Here is a 25,865-nt window from a genome sequence, read left to right as displayed (position 1 = left end):
TTCAAACAGCTAACATGAATATCTAAAGGATGCTCACGTCTGATGAGCAAAACTTTTCAAATAAATAATAATGACTTGTAGAATTTTACTTGTATATTAAAAATTAAAATAGTTCATTATACAACACTGTGCACAATATCATTCTGTGCAAGAGTGTTTAAAAATTAAATGTTATATTACCTCCAATATGACCATGAGAGATGTTCAAATAAATAATCAAGATGAAAATTGATTTATCATTTTCCAGCTGAAATTCATCCCCACCTTTTAGACACAATAAAAATAACTTACACTTTACTATGAAATAGCTTGTGGTTGAAAATATGCAATTACCCCCCCCCCCCCCTCCACCCTCCAATGGGCCTTTTGTTCCTAATGTAATAACTTTAATTTCAGCCTCCTCTCCCAACCACTTATCATTGATGTGTTTATTTATCTACTTTTGTATTTTACTTAAATATTTATAGAACACAGATTTATTTTTAACATTACTGCACATCACTGTTCTATTTGAATCAACATTGAACAAAAACTTCAAGCATGTATGTTAAGTATTATGTTGCTGTTAATGTTTCATCAGCAACATATGCAGTGGAAAACTTTGATTTCCTTTTTTCTTCTTTATAACTCAAGTTACATTTCAATCAACCATAAACCATGCGTGTTGCTGTCAGTGATTAATTTGTGCTTTCCTTCAATTTCTTCTACAATGTGAATGATAATCCTCCTATTATGTAAGATATGGCGTGAAGGAAGATACATAACTCACAATCAAAAACTTAACTTACCGAAAAAACTGTGTATTTTCTTTGATGGGGAATCCTTTGTTGGAGAATCCTTTGCTGGAGAGCTTTTTGTTGGTGAACTTTTTGTCGGGGACTTTGCGCCATCTTCTTCTTCCTTTCCACTGTCGCTATCCTTTGCTAAAGATTTTGCAGTCATGGATTCTTTTGAGCTTTTGTTTTCCTTGTTGGTATCTTGCCTCTTCTTTTTCCCCTTTTGTTCTTTACTCTTTCTGGATGGAATACTCTTTTCACTTTTGTCTCTCTGCTGAGAAAGGAAAAGCATATAACAACATAAATAACCCAAGCTTCCTTTACATGTCATATATAAGAATACATCTCTCACAGATGGAATCAAACAATCTGATTTACTGTGGCAGCTGCTGACCCATATACTTCATGGTAACAAAATTTTCCCCAGCCAAAAATATAGGTAAAAAGCACGTGTTAAGAGGAAAGATAAAGTTATTCATAACAATGCGACGTTTCACTTTAGAAAAATGAGACATTACAAGGAAATCGAACAGCACAACACACAAATAGTGGCAGCACTAAAATGAGCGTAGTTTGAACATATTATTTGAAGCCTTGTCTAAAATCACTGTTTGAAGTAAATGATAGGTTACATGTAATTTTCGTTTCACATCCAGCATGTCAGAAAAATGAGATGATGACAAAAATTTACAAAGAAAAACTAGTACGCTAATTTACCTTCCAAAGACAACAAGTGAAATGGTCCTCATGAACATAAATACATCTTAAACATATTTTCATTTAAAAGGTAATAAATAATTTACCACAAAACATGTAAATGTTCAATACACTGAGTTACCTAGGATAATTCTTAAGCTATTGTAGTCATCACGCATCATCAAATAGAAAAATCAATTTACAACACTTATTTTCAATGATCACATTACAGCACTGAATTTGTACGGAGGCCAGATTGTACAAATACTCACATTACTTGATATTATTAGTAGCATATACTGTCAGTCAGTTCTACTAAGAAGTTTATCACTGGAGCAGGGGGTGCCAAATAATAAATCCTTACAGCTCCTCTTGGTTATGACTGCTGGCTAGTTAAAGAAAATGTGTGTTCCTGAGTAACTGACTCCTTTCTGGACCAAAGTTAAGTGACTTTAGATCTCTGTGAAGTTTATTCCTATTTTTAGTATTAATTCCATGAACTAAGCTGTTGGTTCTAAAAATAACTACTGTATTTACCCGATTATAAGATGAGCCTTATTCTCAAATTTGTCATTCAAACGATGCAAGACAATCTTATATTTGCTGAGATAAATGTTTTTACAGTGCTTAACAGATTAATCTTGGGGTCATCTTACAGTTACAGATGAAGCTTTGGCTATTGAGGTTTCATACAAATTTATTTTGAAGAGTCTAGAATGAAATTTTCACTCTACAGCGGAGAGTGCGCTGATATGAAACTTCTTGGCAGATTAAAACTGTGTGCCGGACCGAGACTCGAACTCGGGACCTTTGCCTTTCGCGGGCAAGTGCTCTACCAACTGAGCTACCCAAGGACAAACTCACACCCGCGCCTCACAGCTTTACTTCTGCCAGTACCTCATCTCCTACTTTCCAAACTTTACGGAAGCTCTCCTGCAAACCTTGCAGAACTAGCACTCCTGAAAGAAAGGATATTGCGGAGACATGGCTTAGCCACAGCCTGGGGGATGTTTCTAGAATGAAATTTTCACTCTACAGCAGAGTGTGCGCTGATATGATACTTCCTGGCAGATTAAAACTGTGTGCCGGACCGAGAAAGGCAAAGGTCCTGAGTTCGAGTCTCGATCCGGCACACAGTTTTAATCTGCCAGGACTGTTTGCTGGACCGAGAAGGGCAAAGGTCTTGAGTTTGAGTCTCGATCCGGCACACAGTTTTAATCTGCCAGGAAGTTTCTTATTTTGAAGAGTTCTGAAGGGTAGAGCTTAGAAAACAGTACTTTCATCCAAATAGGCTAGAGTTTTCCCAACACGCAGTAGCACTCAACACAGTATCGATCTTGCTCTATCAATCACGTTACATTTGACTTGCAGCACTAGTGTGACTGGATACATGAGAAACTATGAATTGGGCACTATGACAGTCTAATGCTCCACTTAAAAAACTGAAAATTTTGTGAAACACAGGAGGAAATAGCATGAAATAGCTTTAAATTCTATCAATTCACAAGCTTTTGTTGTATTTGAATACGTCTGCAATAGAAGTTATCATACATGTATGAATATCACACATATCATACACCAGTTATGCTGGTGTATACACACTTATGCTGTTTTTTAAGTAAAGGTAACATTCAAAGTTGAAAATTTTGTCCTTCAAAAAACATTACATTATTCTGAACCCAAATCAGTATTTTATTTGGTCATGAGAAACTGATGATTTATGAACTGCATTGCAATTGAAAATTCGGTAGCTGTTCACATGTTCCAATACCATGGGAAAATGTTACTACCTTTTAATCGGCTTTAGAACAAGACAGTGATATTCAGAAGAAATGAGAAAGAAAATTAATCTAGAATTAAATGTCTAACAAATACAACAAATCACATTAAACCGACTGCAATTGTTATTGCAAGAATAGGTTAAAGCGGAAAGACTCGTGGTAGGGGTAGCATGAACAGGTGATATTAGATCGTGGTACGAACGAAAGTTTGAGAATTAGACTCAGTCATTATTGCAATCTTTTACTTACGTATTATTTGCTATTGTTACATATGACCTGCACCCTAGAAGACAGCGCTGTCCATGTTTCACTGTTGCACAAGCACAACACTATGGAAGGCTTAGTGGCGAACAGTGACACGAGCTTACCTGGGAATTATATGCATTTGGGAGGGGGGGAGGGAGGGGGGGGGGGGGAGCTGGCAGCAAATTTCATCTTTCCGCCAACCATAGGACTCTATACTGTGTACTTTGGCTTTTTATGAATGTCTGCCATGTTTATGAATTTGTACTTGGAATTGAACTGACTTTAAAATGGGACAAATACTCAACAATGGCATGTGATTCTGCAAGAGATGCAAGAGTCTAGAATGGGGGCAGTGGCTTGCTTACCTGTTTTGTGCAGCAATGTTGTTGATGCTCACTGTGTGGCATGATGCAACTGACTGGGATTGGAGCAGCTTGTTCTATACAGCCAATGAGAGAGCAGTGGGCAGACAATATGTTTTTGTAGCAAAAGATATAACATTCTCACATCAGTATGGAAGCAAAATCCGCTACATGATAAAAAGTTGCAACATGATAAAAATTAATGCAAACAAATTATTTTCGTTTATTTTAATATTCCTTTTACTATCAAAATGGAGACAACTAATAAATAACATAAGTTTACAATACGTGTCATGGTAACTTTTTAGGCAGATACCCTACACCAATAAAAGTTTGTAATTTTGATTAGTCAAATTATCAAATTATGTTAAAAAATAAACTTTCTCAAGGAGCCTCTTTAAAAAAGGGATCACCTTATATCCAGGGTTGTCTTATACCCAGGTAAATATGCTACATTTTTATGACACACTAAATTTATTCAGGAGCAGTAGCTAGTATCTGGACATTCTTGAGTTCACGCCATGAATAATTTGTATTATGTTTTTGGACCCACAAAACTTTAGCTTGGCTAGCTTGTTTTACTTTTAAATCATATATGCCTGACAACGTTTGCACTGCAAATAAGCATTTGTTCACGCACTTCAGCAGTTTTGTGGTATACTCTAATTGAACTTACTACTCGTATTAATCCCAAGACATAACACTGTAAGTTAATTCTATCCGTTTGTAGTCATATTTTAGGATATATTGCTGGGAAACCTATTGCAAGTTCTAGATTACATGTAGTGTGTGTTTTCATAGTTTAGTGGGTAAGAATGGGCTAATAACCATTCAATAACGTCCACGACAATTTTTCTAATACTACTTAATGCAATGTTTGTATCATTTGAAAACAGAATAAACTTGGCATCTGGTAATGTTACAGATGAAAGTCACTGACATATGCAAGGAAAACTAAGGACACTAAAATGGACACTTGTGGGAGAGTAAAGGTTTCAAAATGCCATTCAATGAGAATTAAAACTGCTAGAGAAAATCTGTTGCTACATTGCAAGACTAGGACACCCACTTCAACAACTGCGGTCAATAAAGGAAAAACTCTGTAACTTTCTGTATCAGTTTTCAGCTAAAGCATGACAGTCTTTTTCTTCGTTTTCCTAAACTAAATGATGGATTTGTGAACACCACAATGATGCCAATGCAGAAATCCAGACAGCCGTCAGGACACAGTTCAGGAGTACTAGCTGGATTTTTTCCCATATCACCTTCAATAAATAATTTCAGCAGTGAGAGAAATGACATCAGTTACCTAGTAAGTGTGAAACTAAAGAAGGTGTGCTACAACAAAAATCAACTGCGTGTAAGGGTCAACTGCTTGCGCGCAGCTGTACAGTACGTTAACACGCGCTTGCCAGCCGATCTGTCTGGAATGCTGACGATTTGCTTGGCCAGTAGATGTGCATCCGGCCACACTGTGATGGGGAGTATGCAACTGGCCACCGTCCACAGCGCGCTGTATTAACTAGCGTAGCCTCAGGTGTGAATATGTCTTTTTTCTTAGCTCACCATGGAGCCTTTCGATACGACCGTAATTAGCCGGTGTTAGACGCAGTGATGATGGGTGCACATAGCGTGCGTGTTTTATAATCCGCCTTTGTTAATAAAACTGTTGCAACAAGCAGAGGTAAAGCGAACAACAGACAATCTGCCAGATCTTTAAACGAGTGTGGGGATGTACGGGCCACCGCTCCGTCCACCCCTTGACAGAGACAGTGATTCCTGTTAGTTCTAGGGAAAATCAGACCGAAAATGACTTCGTGATAGGTGCTGTATATCGTCAGAGAAACATCAAACTACTTATTGGCACAGGAGCACAGACCTCATTAATGTAGTGTTGCATAGATAAACGGGATAAATTGAAAGCGCCGCTATTAAAACTGCGGGGGTTAAATGGAGGAAAGCTACGTAACTATGGAGAAATTGACATAGAATTAGTTCTTGGCCAAAGACAAGATGAAGGTGAAAATAAAGATAAAGATAAATACACAACAAGGGTGCAAGTAGTTTCAAATAACGGAACGTGTTATGACGGTGTACTTGGATTTGATTTCTTGTCCGCAAACGAGGCAAAGATATTTGTCGCAGAAAGAAAGATCAGACTAGGCCGTAGTAACTACAACCTAGGAAACCGTTCTTCAGATCATACTCAAAGGAGCAGCAACACTGACATTATGGGAATGGACCGTCCAAACGATGCATCGGTTCAAAGCGTCCGAGTCGACGTTCAAATTGATCCCAAGGGAGCAGGAAAGACAATCTACGTTGAAGTTAAGACACCCCGAAGCAAGGAAGGAACTCTGTTATTAATTGAGCGATCCGAGAAAAGTGAGTTATTGGATACAATGCATTGTTATGTTGCTAGAAGTGTAGGTGTCACTACAATGGTGAGAGAGAATGTCACAAAAGTCCCGGTTACAATAACGAATATGAGCAATGAGGATGTTGTTTTGCCACGAGGAATGAAATTTGCTTAAGTGTCGAACGTAAGTAAAAGTGAGATAATACAGCTTCCAGATGAGATAACAAATACTGCAGTTATAAACACAGATTTCTGTAACAGTACCGCAAAATTACAATGAGGAGACGATGGTAATAATGAACTGAAGTGCAAGATAGAAAATTTGACAGCTGATGAACAGAAGATTTTAGCGCCTGTTTCGTTGGAGCATGTAGATTTATTCTGAAAACGTGCAAATTTACCTGTCACTCATCTAGTTCAGCATCGTATTCATACAGGGAATGCAGCCCCAATCACACAGAAACCTTACCAAATACCATTCAGTCGAGAGAGTCGGTAGAAGACATGGTCAAAGAACAATTAGAAGCTGGAATTATAAAACCAAGAGATCCTTCAGACCCACCGTGGTGTTTGCCTGTTGTAATTGTAAAGAAGAAATCAATTTCTGGAGAACCACATTTCCATTTTTGTGTTGATTACCGATCTTTGAATGCTATGACCACACCCGAAGTTTACCCCTTACCAAATTTAGTGGAAACCTTAGATTACTTGGGCAGATGTCGAATTTTTTCAGTATGTGATTCAACAAGTGGTTATCACCAGTTAACAGTGCATCCAGATGATCAAGCAAAAACTTCATTTGTAACAGCAACAGGAGCATACAAATATCTTCGTGTGTCATTTGGACTTTCTCCAGCTACATTTCAACACCTGATGGATTCAGTTTTATGAGGGCTCACCCCAACACAAGCTCTTGTTTACCTTGATGATGTAATAATTTTTGGTGAAAACATGAAGCAGCATACTGAGATACTAAAGCTGTTTTTGAGTGTATAAGAAGCACAAACCTGTCTTTATCAATAGATAAATGTCATTTAGCACAAAGTAAAGTTAACTATCTTGGTCATGTTATAACAAGTGAAGGTGTTCAACCTGATCCAAAATTAATTGAAGACGTAAAGAATTTTCCTGACCCACAGAATTTGAAAGAACTACAATCATTCTTGGGATTGTCAAATTTCTAGAGGCGATTTATAGCTGGTTATGGGAATATAGCACGTCCAATGACACAGCTACTGAAGAAAGGAGCCACATTTAATTGGTCAACAGAATGCAATAAGGCAATGGAAGAACTTACAACTGCTCTAACCACAGCCTCAGTGTTTGCCTATCCAGATTTCAGTAAACCTTTTATTCTTTCAACAGATGCATCCAATTTTGCCATAGGTGCAATATTGTCTCAAGAAGTTGATGGTCATGAACATCCAATCTCATTTGCTTCCAGACAATTAAACAAAGCAGAATGTAATTATATATTACCATTGAGAAGGAGCCTTGTGCTTTGGTTTTTGGTATAACACATAACAGATGTTTCTTAACAGGAAGAGATTTTACAGTTATTACAGATCATGCCTCACTTAAATGGTTATTGAGCTCAAAGGATCCAAGTTCCATATTAACAAGATGGGCATTAAGACTGAGTGAGTATCAATTTAAGGTTATTCACTGACTTGGTAAACAACATGTGAATGCTGATGCAATGAGCCGAAAAGTCAATGTTTGTGTTATAATAAGTCGAGAAGAAGAGTTAAAGGCAGTTCAGGAACAAGATCCACAATGCAATTTATGGATAAATAATCAATGTTTTTTCCAAATAGATGGATTATTGTACAAAATCACTTGTAAAGGAAACCGCCTAGTTATTCCAGAAAGCATGAAACAGCAAATCATGAGAGAACAACAGAATTCTTTATTATCAGGACATTGTGGTAAAAAAGCAACAAACATTAAAATAGCTCAAATGTTTTGGTGGCCGAGCCGCAAAGCTGACATTTTCAAGTTTGTTTCACAATGTGATTCCTGTAACAGACTGAATAATGTAGGAAAAAGTAGAACACCATTGCAAGAACTGCCAGAAACAAGTGAACCATTTGAACGAGTAGGACTAGGTGTCGTAGGACAGTTGTCTAAGACTAAAGATGGAAACAAATACATATTGACAATTTTAGATCATTTCTCTAGATACCTTCTCATGATACCAATACCTGATCAGAGTGCTGAGACTATAGCTAAAGCTTTTAAAAAAGAATGGATTCTTAAGCTTGGATCACCATTAAGTATAATTAGTGATCAAGGAACGAATTTTATGAGTGAATTACTTATAAACAGACTTGTAAGCTCAAGCAAGTAACACAGTTAAGGACTACACCAACACACCCTAAAGGAAATGGAAGAGTCGAGCAAGTCCACAGAACAATTATTAAAATGGTTAGCCATTATGTGAGCAGCAAACACGACAATTGGGATGTCTGTTTACTGTACTTGGTAAGTTGTTACAATGTCAAAATGCACAGCTCAACTGGCCTAAGTCCATATGGTTCAAAATGGCTCTGAGCACTATCGGACTCAACTGCTGTGGTCATCAGTCCCATAGAACTTAGAACTACTTAAACCTAACTAAGCTAAGGACATCACACACATCCATGCCCGAGGCAGGATTCGAACCTGCGACCGTAGCAGTCGCACGGTTCCGGACTGCGCGCCTAGAACCGCGAGACCACCGCGGCCGGCTAAGTCCATATGAGATCGCCTACGGAAGAAGAATGCATTCGCCCTTGGACTTTGCATGATCGACTGCTGGAATCAGCAAGGAACACGTAAGGGATCAAGCACGCAAGCTAAAGGAAGCACGGAGGGGAGTGAAACAGCGGAATCATCAATCCTTTCTTCAGCAAGCAAGACAACACGACCGCCAAGCAGCAGTGCCACAGTATCGAGTCTGAGATCTTGTATATCTGAGCAATGTGGTGTTAAAGAAGAGGCAAGTCAAAAAGTTTAAGAAGTTTTGGAAAGGACCATATACAATCTTGGAGGTGTTGTCGCCAGTCACTCTTAAGCTCAAACCGCCTTCTTGTTCGATTATCGTTCATGTCAATCATGTAAAGCCATTTCTGGGTAGATTTCCAGTAGTATCGCAAGACGACGAGGACCGACCAAGAGGCAGACCTGCTGGTCTCAAACCCAGGAAGCAAGAATCGCGAGGTTGCAGTCCAGACTTCGAGGCATCGCCACGTTCCGAGCGATCTTGTTCCAGACACCACTAGTGTGTGAGAGTGCTAAGTGTGTGTTTATTTCAGCCATGTGCTTATGTGAATGTGTTGTGAAAATTTAGTATTGAAGCTACTGCACGAATGCACAAGTGAAACTAAACCTTTTATTCCACAGGTTACCACAAGAAACTCATTTATTTTTTGTTCATTGTTAACTCTAGTATTTAGAACTAATTTTTATTCTAATGCTTGCTATGATAGCGTATTCTACTAATGCTGTAGTAATAGTACCACAGAATACAGGTCTTTTGTTTGAACCACGATCAGACATGGTCGTTTCAACAACTAATGCAAAACTTGTCCTGAAGTACAATCTGAGTGAAATCCAGCAACAGTTCAATTCTGTAAAGAAGCAAAGTGGCCTAATTTGTTCTATTAAGGGTAATGATAAAATTTTGGAAATGGGTACATCTTGGTATAATAACTGGATCACAGCCAAAGTGCAGGTAGTCTACATTTGCTAATTATGAGCAAGAGATTTACTGTATTTTAAAGCTTTTGCCACACGTAACTGGTTTGATTTTGGAAGGAGTATCCTTCGTATTGTATTTGGTACTTTAACTAGTCGAGATCTACTGGAAGTTAAAGGCAAAATATTAGCTCTTGAACATCAGTCCAGTACAGATTCAACTAACCTCTCTCATGAAATTATTGTATTAAAGAATATGCAAAGAACCATTAATAACCACACAGTTTTCATTGAACAGATAGTAAAGCAATTTATCTCACATTTCCACGTACTTTGTAATGAAACAAACGCAAATATCCAATAACTATTCCAAGGATTAAATGCTGTGAGTGAACACTTAGATTTAAACACTCTTTTGTAAAAGGATTACTTACGTTTATCAAATGCTAGAATTGATGCCATTAACTTAAGAACAGCCTTAAAAAGTAGTTCAAATGATTGATTGAGCAGTGTACTACTACACATCCAGAACAATTTTTACAAATCCTACTACCAACTGAACGAAAGCTAGATGCATCATATGCTATGATTTACCATGTTAACTCTTACAATTTATATGCTTATTACAAGTTAACACCACACACTCTTTGATGATTAAAGATTAATTAACTGTTACTGTTTCTATTACCATTGCTAGATCAAAGCATAATTTTGAAATGTATCAGATTTATACTTACCCTGTGAAATGGAGACAGGCAGGTATTCATGTAAAGTATGTACTAAATGATTATCTACCGATCAGCATGGATCGAAGATATTTTGTGTCCCTAAATGAAAATGACTTGCATATGTGTAAATGTAGTCGTAAGTTAATTTGCGCTGAATCAGCAGTATTCTTAGACAGAAGAGTGTACAGCTGTGAGAAAGAATTATTTATGAATCATCCCCCAAGAGATGATTGCCCTAGAATTTTAACGCATCTTTATCATCCATTTCTTAAACGATGTTCTGAAGGTATAATTTTCTCATTTAACTCCACCCTTGATGTCACATTTACATGTAAAAACTATGATACACCAGAGCTACCCTTTATACTAAAATTGAACAATAGTGGATTAATCTTGACTGCCACACATTGTGATTTATCATGTGAACTATTTGATATGCCTAGTGTGTTGCCAACTACATTTCATGCAACTGGACATTTGACATTAACTAGAATGTTATCTGTTTATTACAATGATTCATATCTACTAACATATGGAAAACATTCCTTATCAAGTTTTTCTGAAGACAATAATTTAATTAAGGACAGCCATGAAAATTTAATCTCTTCCAATAATGAGTTAAATTTCATTGAAGGAGCAAATAGAATTAAGTCCTTCGATTCCTCCAGTAATGTTAATGCATACTTGATTGTCAATATTGTGTTTTTATTGTGTTTTTATTGCTTTTAATAATTTGTCTTTTGTCAACAGCATTTGTCATGTATGAAATTGTCATCTTGAAGGCACGCTTCTCTGTACCGAACGTTACTGGGTCTGCAAATGAAATACATGTTGCAATGCCTTCTGATGCCACAAATGGCCAAATAGATTCATAACGCCCAGGAGGTCATTTTGAGCCACCTATGGTTGTTCTTTTTCTCAGGGGAGAGTGATGTAAGGGTCAACGGGTTGTGTGCAGCTGTACAATACGTTAACATGCACTCACCAGCTGACCTGTCTGGAATGCTGACGATTCGCTTGGTCAGTAGATGCGCGTCCAGCCGCACTGTGACGGGGAGTACGCGACTGGCCGCCGTCCACAGCGCGCCGTATTAACTAACACGGCCTCGAGCATGTATCTTTTCTTAGCTCACCATGGAGCCTTTCGTTACAACCGTAATTAGCCGGTGTTAAGATGCCAGACACAGTGATGATGGGTGCGCGTAGCGCCCATGTTTTATAGTCCGCCTTTGTTAATAAAACTGTTTAAACTTACTTCTTGTGTTCGCGTACTGCCATACCTCAAGGACCCACCACTTACAAATTCTGACAAAATATTCATGTAATCATCATCTGGGGCAACAACACAAACTATACCCCCTTATATGTGGTTCGATTATGAAGTAATTCTCTCACAGTCAAATAACATGTAACAACTTACGTGTAACTTATCAGTTCCATTACATGAACTGTTACCTTTAATTCTCCACACAATTTTCTCTACACATCCTCAATTTACAGTCAAATTCCTCTTATTCATTTCACATCTGCAATCTGTAACAGTGATGGAGTGGAGAAAAATAAAAAAATGAATAAGGCAATAGAAATTACCTTGTGTCTACATTACTTTCGTCATTACAAATGTTTCATTTCCCCATACAGTAGGTTAATTTATGAGCATCATCTGTTATGAAAGACACAACTGTGGTACAAGAAACAGAACATTCTCAATAGAGCACTGGTCCCAGGATTATGCAATTACGAGAACCTTGCAAACATTTATCAGTAGGAAAAGAATGGGTTTCAAATTACAGTTCTCTGGGAAAAGAATCTGGTATGCGAAAACAATATATGAGGGTTGTCCAGAAAGTAAGTTCCGATCGGTCGCGAAATGAAAACCACTGGGAAAATCCAGTAAGGGTTTGCACAGATGTGTTGGGCAGTGTGTCTAGTATGCTCACCAATCGTGTCATGTTGCTCTTTTCAGTTTTGAGTGAACAGTGAGCACATAAAGATGCGTAGGGAATAGCGTCTCCCACCGAGTATGAGGGCCTGGTTAAAGATTTTGCCTATGTCATGCAGCCCACATAACACAACTGTCGAGCAGTTCCTTCTTCATGCCAATTCTCGGCCGCACATTGCAGGGGCAATAAAGACGCTCCTGCAGTGCTTCCGATGAGAAGTGTTTGATCACCCACAATACAGTCCGTAACTGGCTCCCCCCGAGTCTCATCTCTGCTCACAAGAACCACAGGCTATGAAAACAAAATTTTTCCACAGACGAGCTGCAGACCAGTCCAGATAACTGGCCAAAAGCACAGGCTGCTGCTTTCTATGATGAGGACATTGGAAAGTAGATAAAACACTATGACAAAACTTGAAGTTGGAGCAGCGAGTACATAGAGAAGTAGGTGGAAGGTGTACGTAGCTGTTGCAAATAAAAAGTTTCTGATTTTCACTGTGGTTTCCATTTCTTGCTACAGAAAGAAAACAATGACATTTTTGTGATCTCTAAAATTAGAGCTTCAGTTGCAAGATTTAGTGATAATATTTACTGAACTGTCAAACTTTATAGAACAGTCTCGTGACTCTGTCCTTACATTTGCTTCTGGGGTAGATGCTTTAATAGATGCCTCAGTAGCACTGTTCTTGGCAGTACTTCCAACAGACTCTGCATCTGAAAACAACAGTATTTTGCTTTAATTTTATGGAAAAGTTTATTAAAAACATAAAAAGCCATCAATTTCATGACAATATCATCTACCTTTTACTGTTTTGCAATTAGTTCATTGCTCATATCTCTCACTTTCAAGAGATGGATACATGTAGTGAATACAATATTTTTGTGTGTTATTGCAGTCATCATAACTAGTCACTTTCATTTTTCCTCATTTCTTTAAAACCCTAATTTCTTTTTAATGAATAAACATTCATGCTGAAATTGCTGTAACATGCAACAATGTATACCTACTACTAGCCATCAACTGTGTAGCATAATTAGCAACCTGAACAAATGTCGCAAGTAAAAGGGCTGTGAATGTGATATGCATATTATGGCTTGGCCATACAGAACATGGCCTGCATAGACTGAGGCATTTGGTGGTAGAGGAGGCCATTATGAGAGTGGGTGGCTTCAACAAGTGTCGATAGTTGTGTCATTTGTGGAATTTTCGTGACAGCAGATGATTTTGCAATAAGACATAGGAGATGGTATCTTTATGTGAGTGATTCTGTCTGCTTGATTTCTTCTGGAAAATAGGTTGTGACAGTTATTTCATTTTCTGTTACAGGATACAAATTTCGTAGAGAAATGAGCAGCTCATATTAAGGCTGCAACACTCTACAAAGAAAGATAATGTCTGGTCCATGAAGTCAATATTAAGTAAAAAATCAAATACATTTACAGCCTTGTGTATCACATGAAAATAGCTCTTTTATAGCATTATTGTATGTCACAAGAAAGTTTTGAGGAACCACTTCACATAATAATTGGGAGCACTGAGAAGCACTCAACAAACAAGAAAACCAACCAAGACAAACAAAAGACCTACCACTTGCTTGAGACAAGTTTCACCCTTCGCAATCTCCTGTGCCTCACACAAAAGTCAATTTTTTCCCATTTAATTTTTACTGCAGCTGAGTGACAATACCTCTCCCTGCAGCAGATTCCTTTGAAACATTCTTGTAGTTTACATCACCTTTGCTAGACAAGATGTACTATTTGATAAGCTTGTTGGTCCGCATATTTCCACTGTGTGCACTATACACTGACTTCCATGGCAAATCCATCGTTTAATAAAGTTCCCACATCTGGCAGCAGTAAGTATGTGGCAACATTAAATGCACCCTCCTTGTGATTGACCCAATACAACAAAATGCACTTAAAAGGTAGCTTTACTGCTGTAACCTTCTGCTGCAGGCCGGATTCTGTGTAATTAAGTCTTTAAAACTTGTTTAGGCGATGGCAACAGCATGTACAAATTTTAAATAATGGGTCACTCCACATCAAGGGTGACCAGGGATCCCCCACTCGACCATCTCCAAATCTAATGAAATTTGGCGTTCTATATGGTGTTTGATGGTCGTATACCAAATTTCAGTCCACTATCTTCAGTGGTTGAATTTTTAGGGGCTTTTAAAGAGAGGCTACTCATCTTCACATCACATACGAAGTTGAAAATGTGCTAATTTTGCCTGTCTTTTTTAGAAGTTCTAGGAAACATTTGGTCATTTGCTTTAATACCCATGGACACCTTTTTATGCTGGATCACACCATGGAAAAAATTAGGGATTTAGTCACACCTCAAAATGTATACAAGCCTCTAAAGTGGCTAAAAAGTTTGTCACGCTATTCTGAGACCCAAGGTTTGATCAAACATTACTACTTTTAATATGAATGAACCAATCACACCAAAACTTCAAGGAGTTATTCTTATCTGTGATGTCTATACATGGATCACATTTAATTAACATTGGGTGACTAAATGAAAAGATATGCATCTGCAAAGTTGGTCAAAATTTTCCATGTGCAAATTATTATTCAATGTGTCTTGTCCCATCCTTTTTTTCTTGCCATGGCCTGAAACAGCATGCTTTAACCTTTCAGAGCTATATTAATTTCTGGATCTTGTATATTGATGAGTAAGAATACATTTCATAAATTATTATTTTAGCATTTCAAGAAGATAGAAAAGTGAAATATTTTGCTCATTAAGTCTCATAATGAACTTTTTTTATCCTGCTATATAAATCAGTTTCAAACATTAATTTAACAGATGCCATAAAAACAAATGTAATACACAACACACCAAATTTGCAAAACAAAATAGTAACAAGTCAATTCCAGTCTTGGTTAAAAAGTTCTACAATTTTGTCAAGGTCAGATTGTGAATACCTGTATTGTCTTCCTGACGATAATGATGATCATGCTTCAAAAGTCATGAAAATATGTTGCTCAGGAATCCAGCAGGTGCCTTTAGCAGTTGGCCAGTGAAGGGAACGAGCAGAACCATGTGGGTGCATAAAGCTGATTAGGCCATCATCTTGTTCATTTGAAACTTTCCACACACTTCCAACCCACCAGATTTATCATACATACATGCAACATATTGTCCTGGTTGTAAACTTGCAATTGAGATTGTTGGAATTAATTTCGAAGACATGAACTTGAATGCATCATTGGAAACTGTGTTTGCTCTGAACTGATTACAATTAATTTTCTTAAACTGACGATTCTCTCTTGTTACAGATATTGTACATCCCATGGCAACCTTGTTTCTTGACCAGGCTGTTTTTTTTTCCAATATTTTCTTTTGGTACATAAAAAACTTTATGCCTGGAATATTATCATCACAGAATTTGAACAAATCGTATGGAGTCAATATTTGCCTAAGGGGCTCTGCAGACTAAAACAGGCCGCTAGTATTTTTACCATTTCTCCAATGCCATCACAAGGCGACTTACCGTGGCTTGTTCCAAAAAAATTCAATTCAGCTGTGATGCCAAAATCCTTTTCATGCCGACATAAATTGATGAATTATTTTAAATTCTTATACTGAGCAGCTGAACCATCACTAAAGTAATAAATGTTCTTAATATTTTTAATATTTGTCTTTAAATACGCTATTAACTTTATTTGGAAGGCACGAACAGCAATAGTACCATGACGGAGACAATTAGTGATCATGCAAATGCTAATACTCTGACATTCTTTGCCACCAAAATAGACAACAAACAGATGTATTGTGCCCTGCCTACTCTCCCAATAAAATCCTTGAACAACACATAAATAATTCTCAGCAAACTCAATCAATATAATTAATTCATTTTCTGCAAGAGTTCTTTTTAGCTGCTTAAAGTACAAACTTTGGTGTTTTCACAAAAAGTGATGGTGCCTTTAACAGGTAATTTTCAAAATCAGTGCCTCCATAAAATCTTCAACAGTTCTCTGACATGTCTCTAAAGTGTTACTGTCAGTATGGAGCACTGCTTGTATTCCATTGTTTCTTCAGAGTCATATTTTTTAAAAGCATCTTCAAGAAAAAGCCTCTAGTTGCATTCATCCTGGATATTCCTCATAATGTTGCAACAAACAATCTTTTGATTCCAAACTTCATACAGCTTTTTTCATCAAATTCTTGTAGTCATCTTGGATGGATGTTGCTGAAGCCAACATTAATTTGACATTGATGAATTGCACATACACATACAGAATGTGATCCACAAATACCAACTGCAGTACAACATTTCGGCCGAAGCTCACAAAATTTCGAGGATCTCAGTTGATTCCCATATTGCTTACAATAAGCATTTCTTTCAGGTTACAAAGGAGCAGGAATTTCTGCTTGGGAATCTTTTCCCCATTTATTCTTACTGCAACACAATCCTTTTTGCCTGAACATAAATGAGAAAACTCATCTTCAAAAAGGTGAGGACATTTTGTTTTACTTCAAGATTGACCTTTTCACTTTTCAGTTTGCAGGTGTTGCCAAAATCCCATCTTCCATCTTTAGTTTCCTAGCCTTCATCACCATTTTAGTTGAAACAGCAAATTCTTTAGCCTTTTTTCAATAGGCCAGCCATTTGGGGCCAGTGTTAAAATTTGAACTTTACTACAACTACCTGAAGTCTGAAGCTTAATCTTAAGTTCTTCAATTAAGATGACCATGTCTTTAAATTTTTGGCAGTCTTCCGTTTGCATATGAGCAACATCTACTTGGTTCACACTAGCAGCTGTGGCAGCTACTTTAGCAATGTTGCCTTGGGCTTTCAGAACTTTCCTCTTTATATATGCCATATAATCCCTTTTGCTGATCCGTTGAAGCTTTAATGGTGACACTCCAATTGATCATAATGAAGTATTAGCAGTAAAGCAAGCATCAGCAACATCCATGTCTTCACTTGACGGTGATTCTTGCTTATCCTGATGGGATATTTCTTTTTGGGCCACTTCATGTCTACATTTGGTACAAATTTTCCGACCAGGTTTGAAAACTTCATTAGTCAGTAACTTCAAACTGTCAAGACATTGCAATGGTTACTGATGTTAAAGCATTCTTCATTACATGTTTTTCTTTACAAAATGGGCTGCAGCAATTCACTTGCAGAAATTGAGATTTTGTCATCAACAAGGCATTATGGTATGGACATATTTGGCCATCTTCAGTAAAATCAAGCCCAAACCTATGTCATAGAAGCTCCTTGTCCAATGAGAACATTTCCTTAAGTGACTGCAGTTGACTTTGCCCATAACAGAAAGGTTATGACTTATGACAATCAGCTCCGACTGATCCATCAAAGTAGCTTTGCAAGGGTCTCTTGGTTGATTTTATACAATAGTTTATTAATCTATAACACACAATTTTGAAAGCTCATGAATATCTTGGTTTGGAGTATAGCAGATTCAGACTTGTTTGTATATTAAATATACAAATTAGCATATCAAAACATACTGTTTTAGTGCTTACCTTCAGCTACAACAATGATTATTGATTATTCAAACACTCAGTACTAAACACTAAGATTGTACAATGTCAACACCAAAGATTACATCGCACAGAAGACTGACATTATGAAACTGGCAATACTGAAGGCAACAATTCAAAATGGTGATTCAGCAATGTAGCACTGCTGCGAGGACAGAGCCTTAAAAACCTATTGCTGCTTTATAATGGCGATGGAAACTAAGTGACAATGCATACATGCACACCACACATTGTAAAACATTCTAAAGCAACATGCGTTCCATTATGATCTTCTAGATTTTATAATCTTAAGAGTATTTTCTAAAGTTTTATTATATTTATTTGTATACTGTAAAATAATGTAAAAATACTTCTTATTAGCATAGTTGCATTCCCTAAACCAAAGGCAAATCTTATACTACTAAAAGACACTACAATTATACATTTGACTTACAACTTCAAATTGTATTAATTTTTTGTATTTATCAATAATCCATTTTCCTTAGTTTTGATAGGTAGCCTTACTAATCAGTACACAAGATCAAGAAATTAAACAAGATAGTTTTGAAGCTTTAGGCATGCTATTTCAAACTTTTGGCAACGGGGGAAAAAAAAAGGGATTGAACAAGACACAGTTGAGATACTGCCCCTCAAAAATACCCTAAAATTTACAAGCAGAAAATTTTGGTAGCCTTGGCTCTCAGAATAGTTTGACTAATTCTTTACCACTTCAGAGGCTTGTATCTATATTTAGGCGTGACTAAATACCTAATTTTTGTCGTGGTATGATTCATCATAAAACACTGTCTATGTAGATTTAAGCAAATGAAGAAATGACTGCTAGAACCGAGCAAACTTGGCACAGTTGTACCTTCATATGTGATGCTATGTTTAAGAGCCCCTAAAAATTGAACCACTGAAGATACTGGTCTGAAATTTGATATATAACCATCAAAGAGCATATAGAACCTTCGCACCAAATTATTAGATTTGGAGATGGTCGAGTGGGGACACTTTTTAATATTGCCCCTTTGAAGTGGAATGGCCCAGAATATCTGTTTCCAGTATGACACTATTTCAGCGACTCAGCAATACTGACAGGAATTTGCATGAACAATTGGCAACCAAAACTACAAACCTCCTAGTGTATGCATGACGTATTATGAGTCCACAAATATTAGTGACACAGGTCAATTACCCTTTTTTTGTGTGGCATGGAAGAAGATCTACATATAATGGAAGATCTCCTGGATACGATTTCGATGAAGGGCACTGCTGTTGGTGTGGATATTTTAGAATCAGTTGAAATAGCAATTGAATAGGACTCACTTGGGAAAAGCTGTTTTACGTAACCAAAGACCAGCATGATGCAGTAGAGTAAAAGTGTTTATTGACCTACTTCAGAAAATGTTTAACATGTTGAATTTACCTTTCACTCATTGTTTTGACCAACAAGAGCCTCTTTATGCAAAAGTTATCGATTATCAAGATGTGATTAACTTAGTGGTGCAATTCATGAACTATACTCATCCCCACAGGCTCATTCATTGTCAGTTCACAGAATTTTTTATTTCATTTGTAGAGGATTATTGAGATATCTCCTACCCTGCTGAGGTATGCTGGTTGAGCAAAGGAAAAGTGACTTCTCGAGTTTTTAGATTGTGCGACACTGTGGTTCTGTTTTTGGAGGACTTTTGCATGAACCTGAATGGGTAGCTGATTTATGGTTTTTAGCAGTCATTATGGCTCTCCTAAATAATTTAAGTCTCAACCTCCAAAAATAAAATAATCTCATCAATGACATGGTAAGCGATATATAAATTTTACGTTAATACGGCAACTGGATTTTTAAAAGTGATTTATTCAAAATGATTCTAAGGTTTTGCTTGACAGCATCTGTGTGGGAAGTAATACACTTTGAAAAAGAAGTCAGTGTATTATAATCCTTTGAAAACAAATTGAAACGACTTTAGTGACCGATTCCAGGTGCTGTACCAGTGTATGACTGACAGCAAAATAAAGTTGACTTTGTTAAAAGTACATGGGATGTTACATTAAAAACAATAGTCTGCAGACCTGCATATTAAAACATATCACCTTTTAATTCTTCGATGCAACTTTATACATTACTTTCATCTATTAACATTTGGTTATGTTTTTGTTACAGGAAATTACTAACGTACAGCCAATACCTGATGTATTTGTAAGTCCCTTTTCAATGGCAATTGACATTGTGTCTCATGATTTACATTTTGAACAAATCAATTTGCAACTGGATGATCACTGAAAGGATTTATTTTACAATACCAAAAATTCGCTCAAATTCTACCAGAATTTGTCAATGCAAGAATTTTCTAAGCTGCACAGAGAAGCAGCAAAGATTATTTCTATGTGTGGTTCGATACATGTATGTGAAAGGTTATTTTCTGCTTTGTCTTATACAAAAACTAAACTGCAATGCAAGTATTTTCGAATGTAATTAAAAAAAAAAGCTCTAAGAATTGCTGTCAGCAGAGTCCTTGCTCCAGATCTTAGTAGCATAATTTAGTCAAATTTAAAATTATTATTAATATTATTATTTAAATCTCTCTTGCACCGGTCATCTTGTTCCATCAAATTAAGTTCTCCACCAAGTGCACATAAATATTTGGCAATGATGAAGAAAACAGAGGTAAATCTTGGAAAAGGTCAAGACAGGCAGAGTGAGCAAGACAAGCGTAGGAAAAAGAGAGGGGTAGTGCTATTGCACAGAGTGAAGGAATGGTGGTTTGCGCCATCATCAACGTAGTGAAGCCATCTTTTGTACTCTGCACGGCGTGATGCACTGGTGCAAACACCTTGAGAAGCCCTGCTCTAGTGGGCTAAGGGGAGGAAGAAGGGGTGGGGGACAATTCACATTTAATCTGTAAATACTGGATGTATTTATGAGCTTTCTTTAGGAAGGATGCATATTACAGATGATCTAATTATACATTATTTAGTTAGCACAAAATTAACTTGAAATTCATATGATTTGAAGAGATTTGCCAATAGGTTACACAGTTTGAGATGACGCAACATTTTTACTATTTTTGTCATCATTAAGTGATGTATTTGTATCTAAAGTAAAATGTGATTATCTGGTAAGTACACTTGTTAAGGAAGTGCAGAAAACCTTTGTTGATTGTTTATACAAAAAAGTTAATAATCAACATAAATTTGTCTGACTTTTCACATTGAAAACAACAACAATGAAGTATGTGAACATTAAAGTTAGTTTTTCAAGCTTCCAGTTGTTAAGACATTGTCATAAGATGGACTTACAAATCACATAAAGCAAAACTTCACAAATTTCTAATAAACTATTACAACTGAGGGAATGTGAAGTAAGAAGCTAGGAAGATTAAAACTGATGATAGAGGGCATTAGAAACTGATCTAATGCTTCAACTAGATAAGGATTCAACCAAGCAATTGTCTTCTAGAATTTATGGATACAATGGAAAATTTAAATCTAGATGGCCAGACAGAGATTTGTTCTCTGCTGCTTCTCAACCAAATCCAGTGTATTAAAGCACCACCTCACTCAGTTGAATTGGAAGATTTAATTTTGATAACTTCAAAATGGATAATAAGGGATTGCACTGAAAACAAGTGTCAAAGAGCCACTGCTCCCAAAAGGAAACAATCAAACACAGTATGCTTGCACCCCAGTCGCAATGTGTAGGCTGAACCAAAGATGCAACACTACACAAATAGAAAGAAATCAGAACATGAAAAATATTAGTTTTTTTTCCCCCTAATGTGGTTGACTGGCAGACCTGTCAGTGATGAGAAACACCCAACATCGAAATAATGTTGGTCAATTCAATATAATACGCCTTATATGTCTTCTATGATAGGAAATAATTACTTTGTGACTTTACCCAAAGTATAACCAAGTGATTATGTATGTATTTATTTTATTTTCCTTCCAGTGCAAAATATTTTATGCAATACTCACCATCATCAGTACTGGCATCTCTCTTTGCTGTTTCAGCACCACCATTCTCAATAGGTTTCTGTTTTTCATTTTTCTTATCAACTGACACACCTTTATTACCTTTGGTGGCTGTTTTTTCACCGTTGAGAATCTGATCTGATTTGTCACTTAAAGCTGCCTTCTTTGTGGTTGGGGGTGACCTTGATTATGAAAATAATTAAAAGAGTTAACTGAACAATCTAACCAAAGTTGTTATTAAATCTGAAGGAACAAACTACAGGAAAATAGGAGAAGGAGACAACAACACATTTTTAAATACAACAAACAATTTTTCAAGAGAAACGGCAATTTCGATCATGCTGACGAAAAGTCGTACTGCATCTCAGGTAGGTAGAAAACAATGGAAGTATGTGATATTCTTTAACATATTATAAAAAAAGGCACCAGGATGAGAAGGGCTTGTCTGTTATGAGGATGAACGGAGACGACGAGGGGAAGGGGTTAGCACAGAGAGAGAGAGAGCAGTAGATGAAAGTTAATGTTACGTCCTACTCTCTCTGACACTACACCGTCCTTCCTCATCTTTCTCTCTCCTTGTTCCACAACAGGTGGGTCTCTCTCACCCTGGCATCTAAGTGACCTCCCAAAACTGACCCTCATTTCTCCGCAAAGAAGGAACTATTAGTTCCAAAAGCTATGATGGTGTTTGTACTTCAGGGTGGAAAAAAAATTCCTGAGCTTCCAGGTTAAAAATACACTTTTTCCAGATGAATATACACTACACCCCATGTGGAAGTATATTTTTTCCACGTTAAGTGACAACATACTGTCCCTCAAAGCTGTAAAACTTTCTTATCTTTTGAATAGTAAAGATTTTGTACATTGGCTTAGAACTTCCTGACACTTTATGTCACGAAACCTAGCAAAAATCCAAAGCTTTTAGAAGATATCTTTGACACGTGGTAGCATGTGTATTGAATATTTTCATATCACAAAAGCATAAATACGGATTTCACCAAATATAGCAAGGCAGCTTCCAAAGTACTGAAATGGAGATCGCTTTATGTGAAGCCCTTTTGTCAGCCAATCGTAGCTCATGTCAAGTAATCTCACCAGCCAATAACATCAGGTATTCAGGGCATAGGAAATGTGATGTACTCAGCTGACAGCAACATCAGTGTTAAGTAGCGCAAACACAAAAATACAAAAAGTTCATGGTTTAAATTAATATACAAACAGTATAGCTTGACAAAAAGCTAAGCTTTCACATATAATGCTGGTCATCAAAAATGGTTCGCAATTTTTTTCTGAGGGTGCGGTTAGGCAGTATCCTTACAGCACACCTAAAATTGCTGCAGCTGAATTTTTCTGACAAGCACAATTATTAATTTCACCAAACATTACATGGGTAACCTGGCTAAATGTATGTTCCACCGAGCACTTCATTTTTTTCATGGTAAGCCAGTTACATGTGTAATTGCTCCAGAATTCACATCACACTTATTTTCAAAAGATAATTACACTTTTTGCCAACATTATTGTATAATTTGTAATCTATGAAAGAACTAAACAAAATATGAAAAACACCTTCCTTGATGCTTGGTCTTTTTTAACACGAGTTACCCTTAAAAATATATCAAACACAAATGTACCAGTAAAATTGTAAATAATGGCATAAACGGCTAGTCTTCTGTGCCCAAAATTTTTCTATGCGGCTGGTCCTCAAACTGTTAAGTCTTGACTAAGAGTAAAAAACTCCATGATTTAAGAAATTCAACGCACATTCTCAAACCTAACATAATTCATCTTGCATAAATGGAAATCTGCTTTGAAAGTAACACTTCTCAAACCACCATACGCACTATTTACTGGCAACCAATTAGAAACATGAACAGTTGTGATGCCGCACTCATCGATGGCAGTTTATTGTTACAAAGTATTGCACAGTATTTGTCCTAACCCATGCAGGTGGGCCCGGGTTCGATTCCCGGCTAGCTTGGTGATTTTCTCCGCTCGGGGACTGGGTACTGTGTTGTCCTAATCATCATTTCACCCCCATCACCAGCACACAAGTCGCCCAATGTGGCGTCGAATGAAATAAGACTTGCACTTGGTGGCCGAATTTCATCGGATGGGGCCTCCCGCCCAATGATGTTATATGCTCATTTCCATTTTTTTCTTTTTTGTACTGAAGCCTTTGACACATTTGGCTGTCGGCAAACACTTGTGTGTGTGGAGTGTTTTGTCGTTGTAAATTGCAAATTTTCTTTGCAACTGAAGTTTTATTTCAGTGTTATTCTCTCTCTGTTATTGTCTCATTTACCTTTTATTGTTGCAGAATTATTCTGGAGTAGCAGACTAAGGTAAAAATCAGTTCACACCTGTCAAAATTACATACAGTAAATGATGAAAAATTCCCAGAATTCTAAAAAGTTCCTGGGGTTTATCCAGATTTTTCACAGATGAAAAAAATTCCTGATCATCCTGTAGCATATAAACTCTGTACTTTTATTTGTATCTGTCAGCACCTCTTGAAGATTAGTACTGGTTAGCAATTTTATCTCATAATTTTATAGTTAGTTTAAGAAAATTAGTTTCTTTTATACAATTAACACGTATTACCTATAATAACCACACAACCATTCTAGTTGGGAGAGAGGAATAAAGAAAAAAAATTCAGAAAGACTGAAACCCCACTAAAAGTAAGACTTAATAACTTGAGACTTAATAACTTGATACCTCATGTCTAGATGATTCAGCTGACTCTGAATACTAAGAAATTAATATTTGAAACGTGGTAAATCTAAACCATAGATGATTGGTTGATTCGGGGGAGTGGACCAAACAGTGAAATCATCGTACCCACCGGATTAGGAAGGATGGTGAAGGAAGTCAGACGCGCCTTTCAAAGGAACCATCCCGGCATTTGCCAGAAGCGATTTAGGGAAATCACGGAAAACCTAACTCAGGATAGCCGGACGTGAGTTTGAGCCATCGTCCTTCCAAATGCGAATCCAGCGTGCTAACCAATGAGCCACCTCACCCGGTTTAAATCACAAATAAAATACTGTATCAAGGAGTCAAAATGATAATAGTACATCTACATCCACATTCATAATGTGCAAGCCACTGTACGGTGCATGGCGACAGGTACCCTGTACCACTACTAGTTATTTCCTTTCCTGTTGCACTTCCAAATAGTGAGGGAAAAATGGCTGTCTACAGGCCTCCATACAAGCCTAATTTCTCTTATCTTATATTCATGGTCCTCAAGCAAAATGTACGTTGGCAGCAGTACAATTATTCTGCCATCAGCTTGAAATGCCAGCTTTCTAAATTTTCTCGGCAGTGTTCCTGGAAAATAACATCACCTTATCTCCACAGATTCCGTTTTAAGTTCCATAAGCATCTTTGCAATACCTGAGCTTTGTTCACACTTATTTGTAACAAATCTAGCCTCTTTAAGCTGACCCGGCGCAGATCCCATACACTCGAGCAATATTCTTCGCCTACAATCATTACATGCTTGTTCCGTTTCATATTGCTACAAAATGTCACTCCTAGATACTTAAGCTATGTGGTTATCATGCACCACATTAATATTCCTATTTTTTAATTATGGGTTGTTTTTCCAACTCATCTCCATTAACTTATATTTTTCTATGTTTAGATCTGGCTTCCACTCATCACACGAACTACAAATTTTGTCTAAGTTGTCTTATATCCTACTACAGTCATTCAACCATGACACTCTCCCGTACACCACAACTTTATCAGCAAACATCTGCAGATTGCTGCTCACTCCGTTCATCGGACCATTTAGGTATATAGAAAATA

The 25,865-nt window shown here is 37.0% G+C and overlaps 1 protein-coding gene across 2 annotated transcripts in view; it reads right to left on the bottom strand.

Moving 5' to 3' along the window:
- The window catches only part of LOC126262644 (DNA ligase 1), a 125,741-nt gene that overhangs the window by 75,790 nt on the left and 24,086 nt on the right, over positions 1-25,865 (bottom strand). The window contains exons 4-6 of one of the 2 annotated variants that reach the window (XM_049959418.1): positions 22,050-22,228; positions 13,206-13,282; positions 789-1,047 (exon numbers count right to left, since the gene is read on the bottom strand). In XM_049959418.1, the coding sequence (XP_049815375.1) occupies positions 789-1,047; positions 13,206-13,282; positions 22,050-22,228 (515 nt within the window). Of the gene's footprint in view, positions 1-788; positions 1,051-13,205; positions 13,283-22,049; positions 22,229-25,865 lie in introns of both variants that reach the window. The other variant, XM_049959408.1, reaches the window with a different exon arrangement.

This window comes from Schistocerca nitens, chromosome 1 (assembly GCF_023898315.1).
Source record: "Schistocerca nitens isolate TAMUIC-IGC-003100 chromosome 1, iqSchNite1.1, whole genome shotgun sequence".
Taxonomy (NCBI): domain Eukaryota; kingdom Metazoa; phylum Arthropoda; class Insecta; order Orthoptera; family Acrididae; genus Schistocerca; species Schistocerca nitens.
This window is presented reverse-complemented; position numbering and strand designations above follow the sequence as displayed.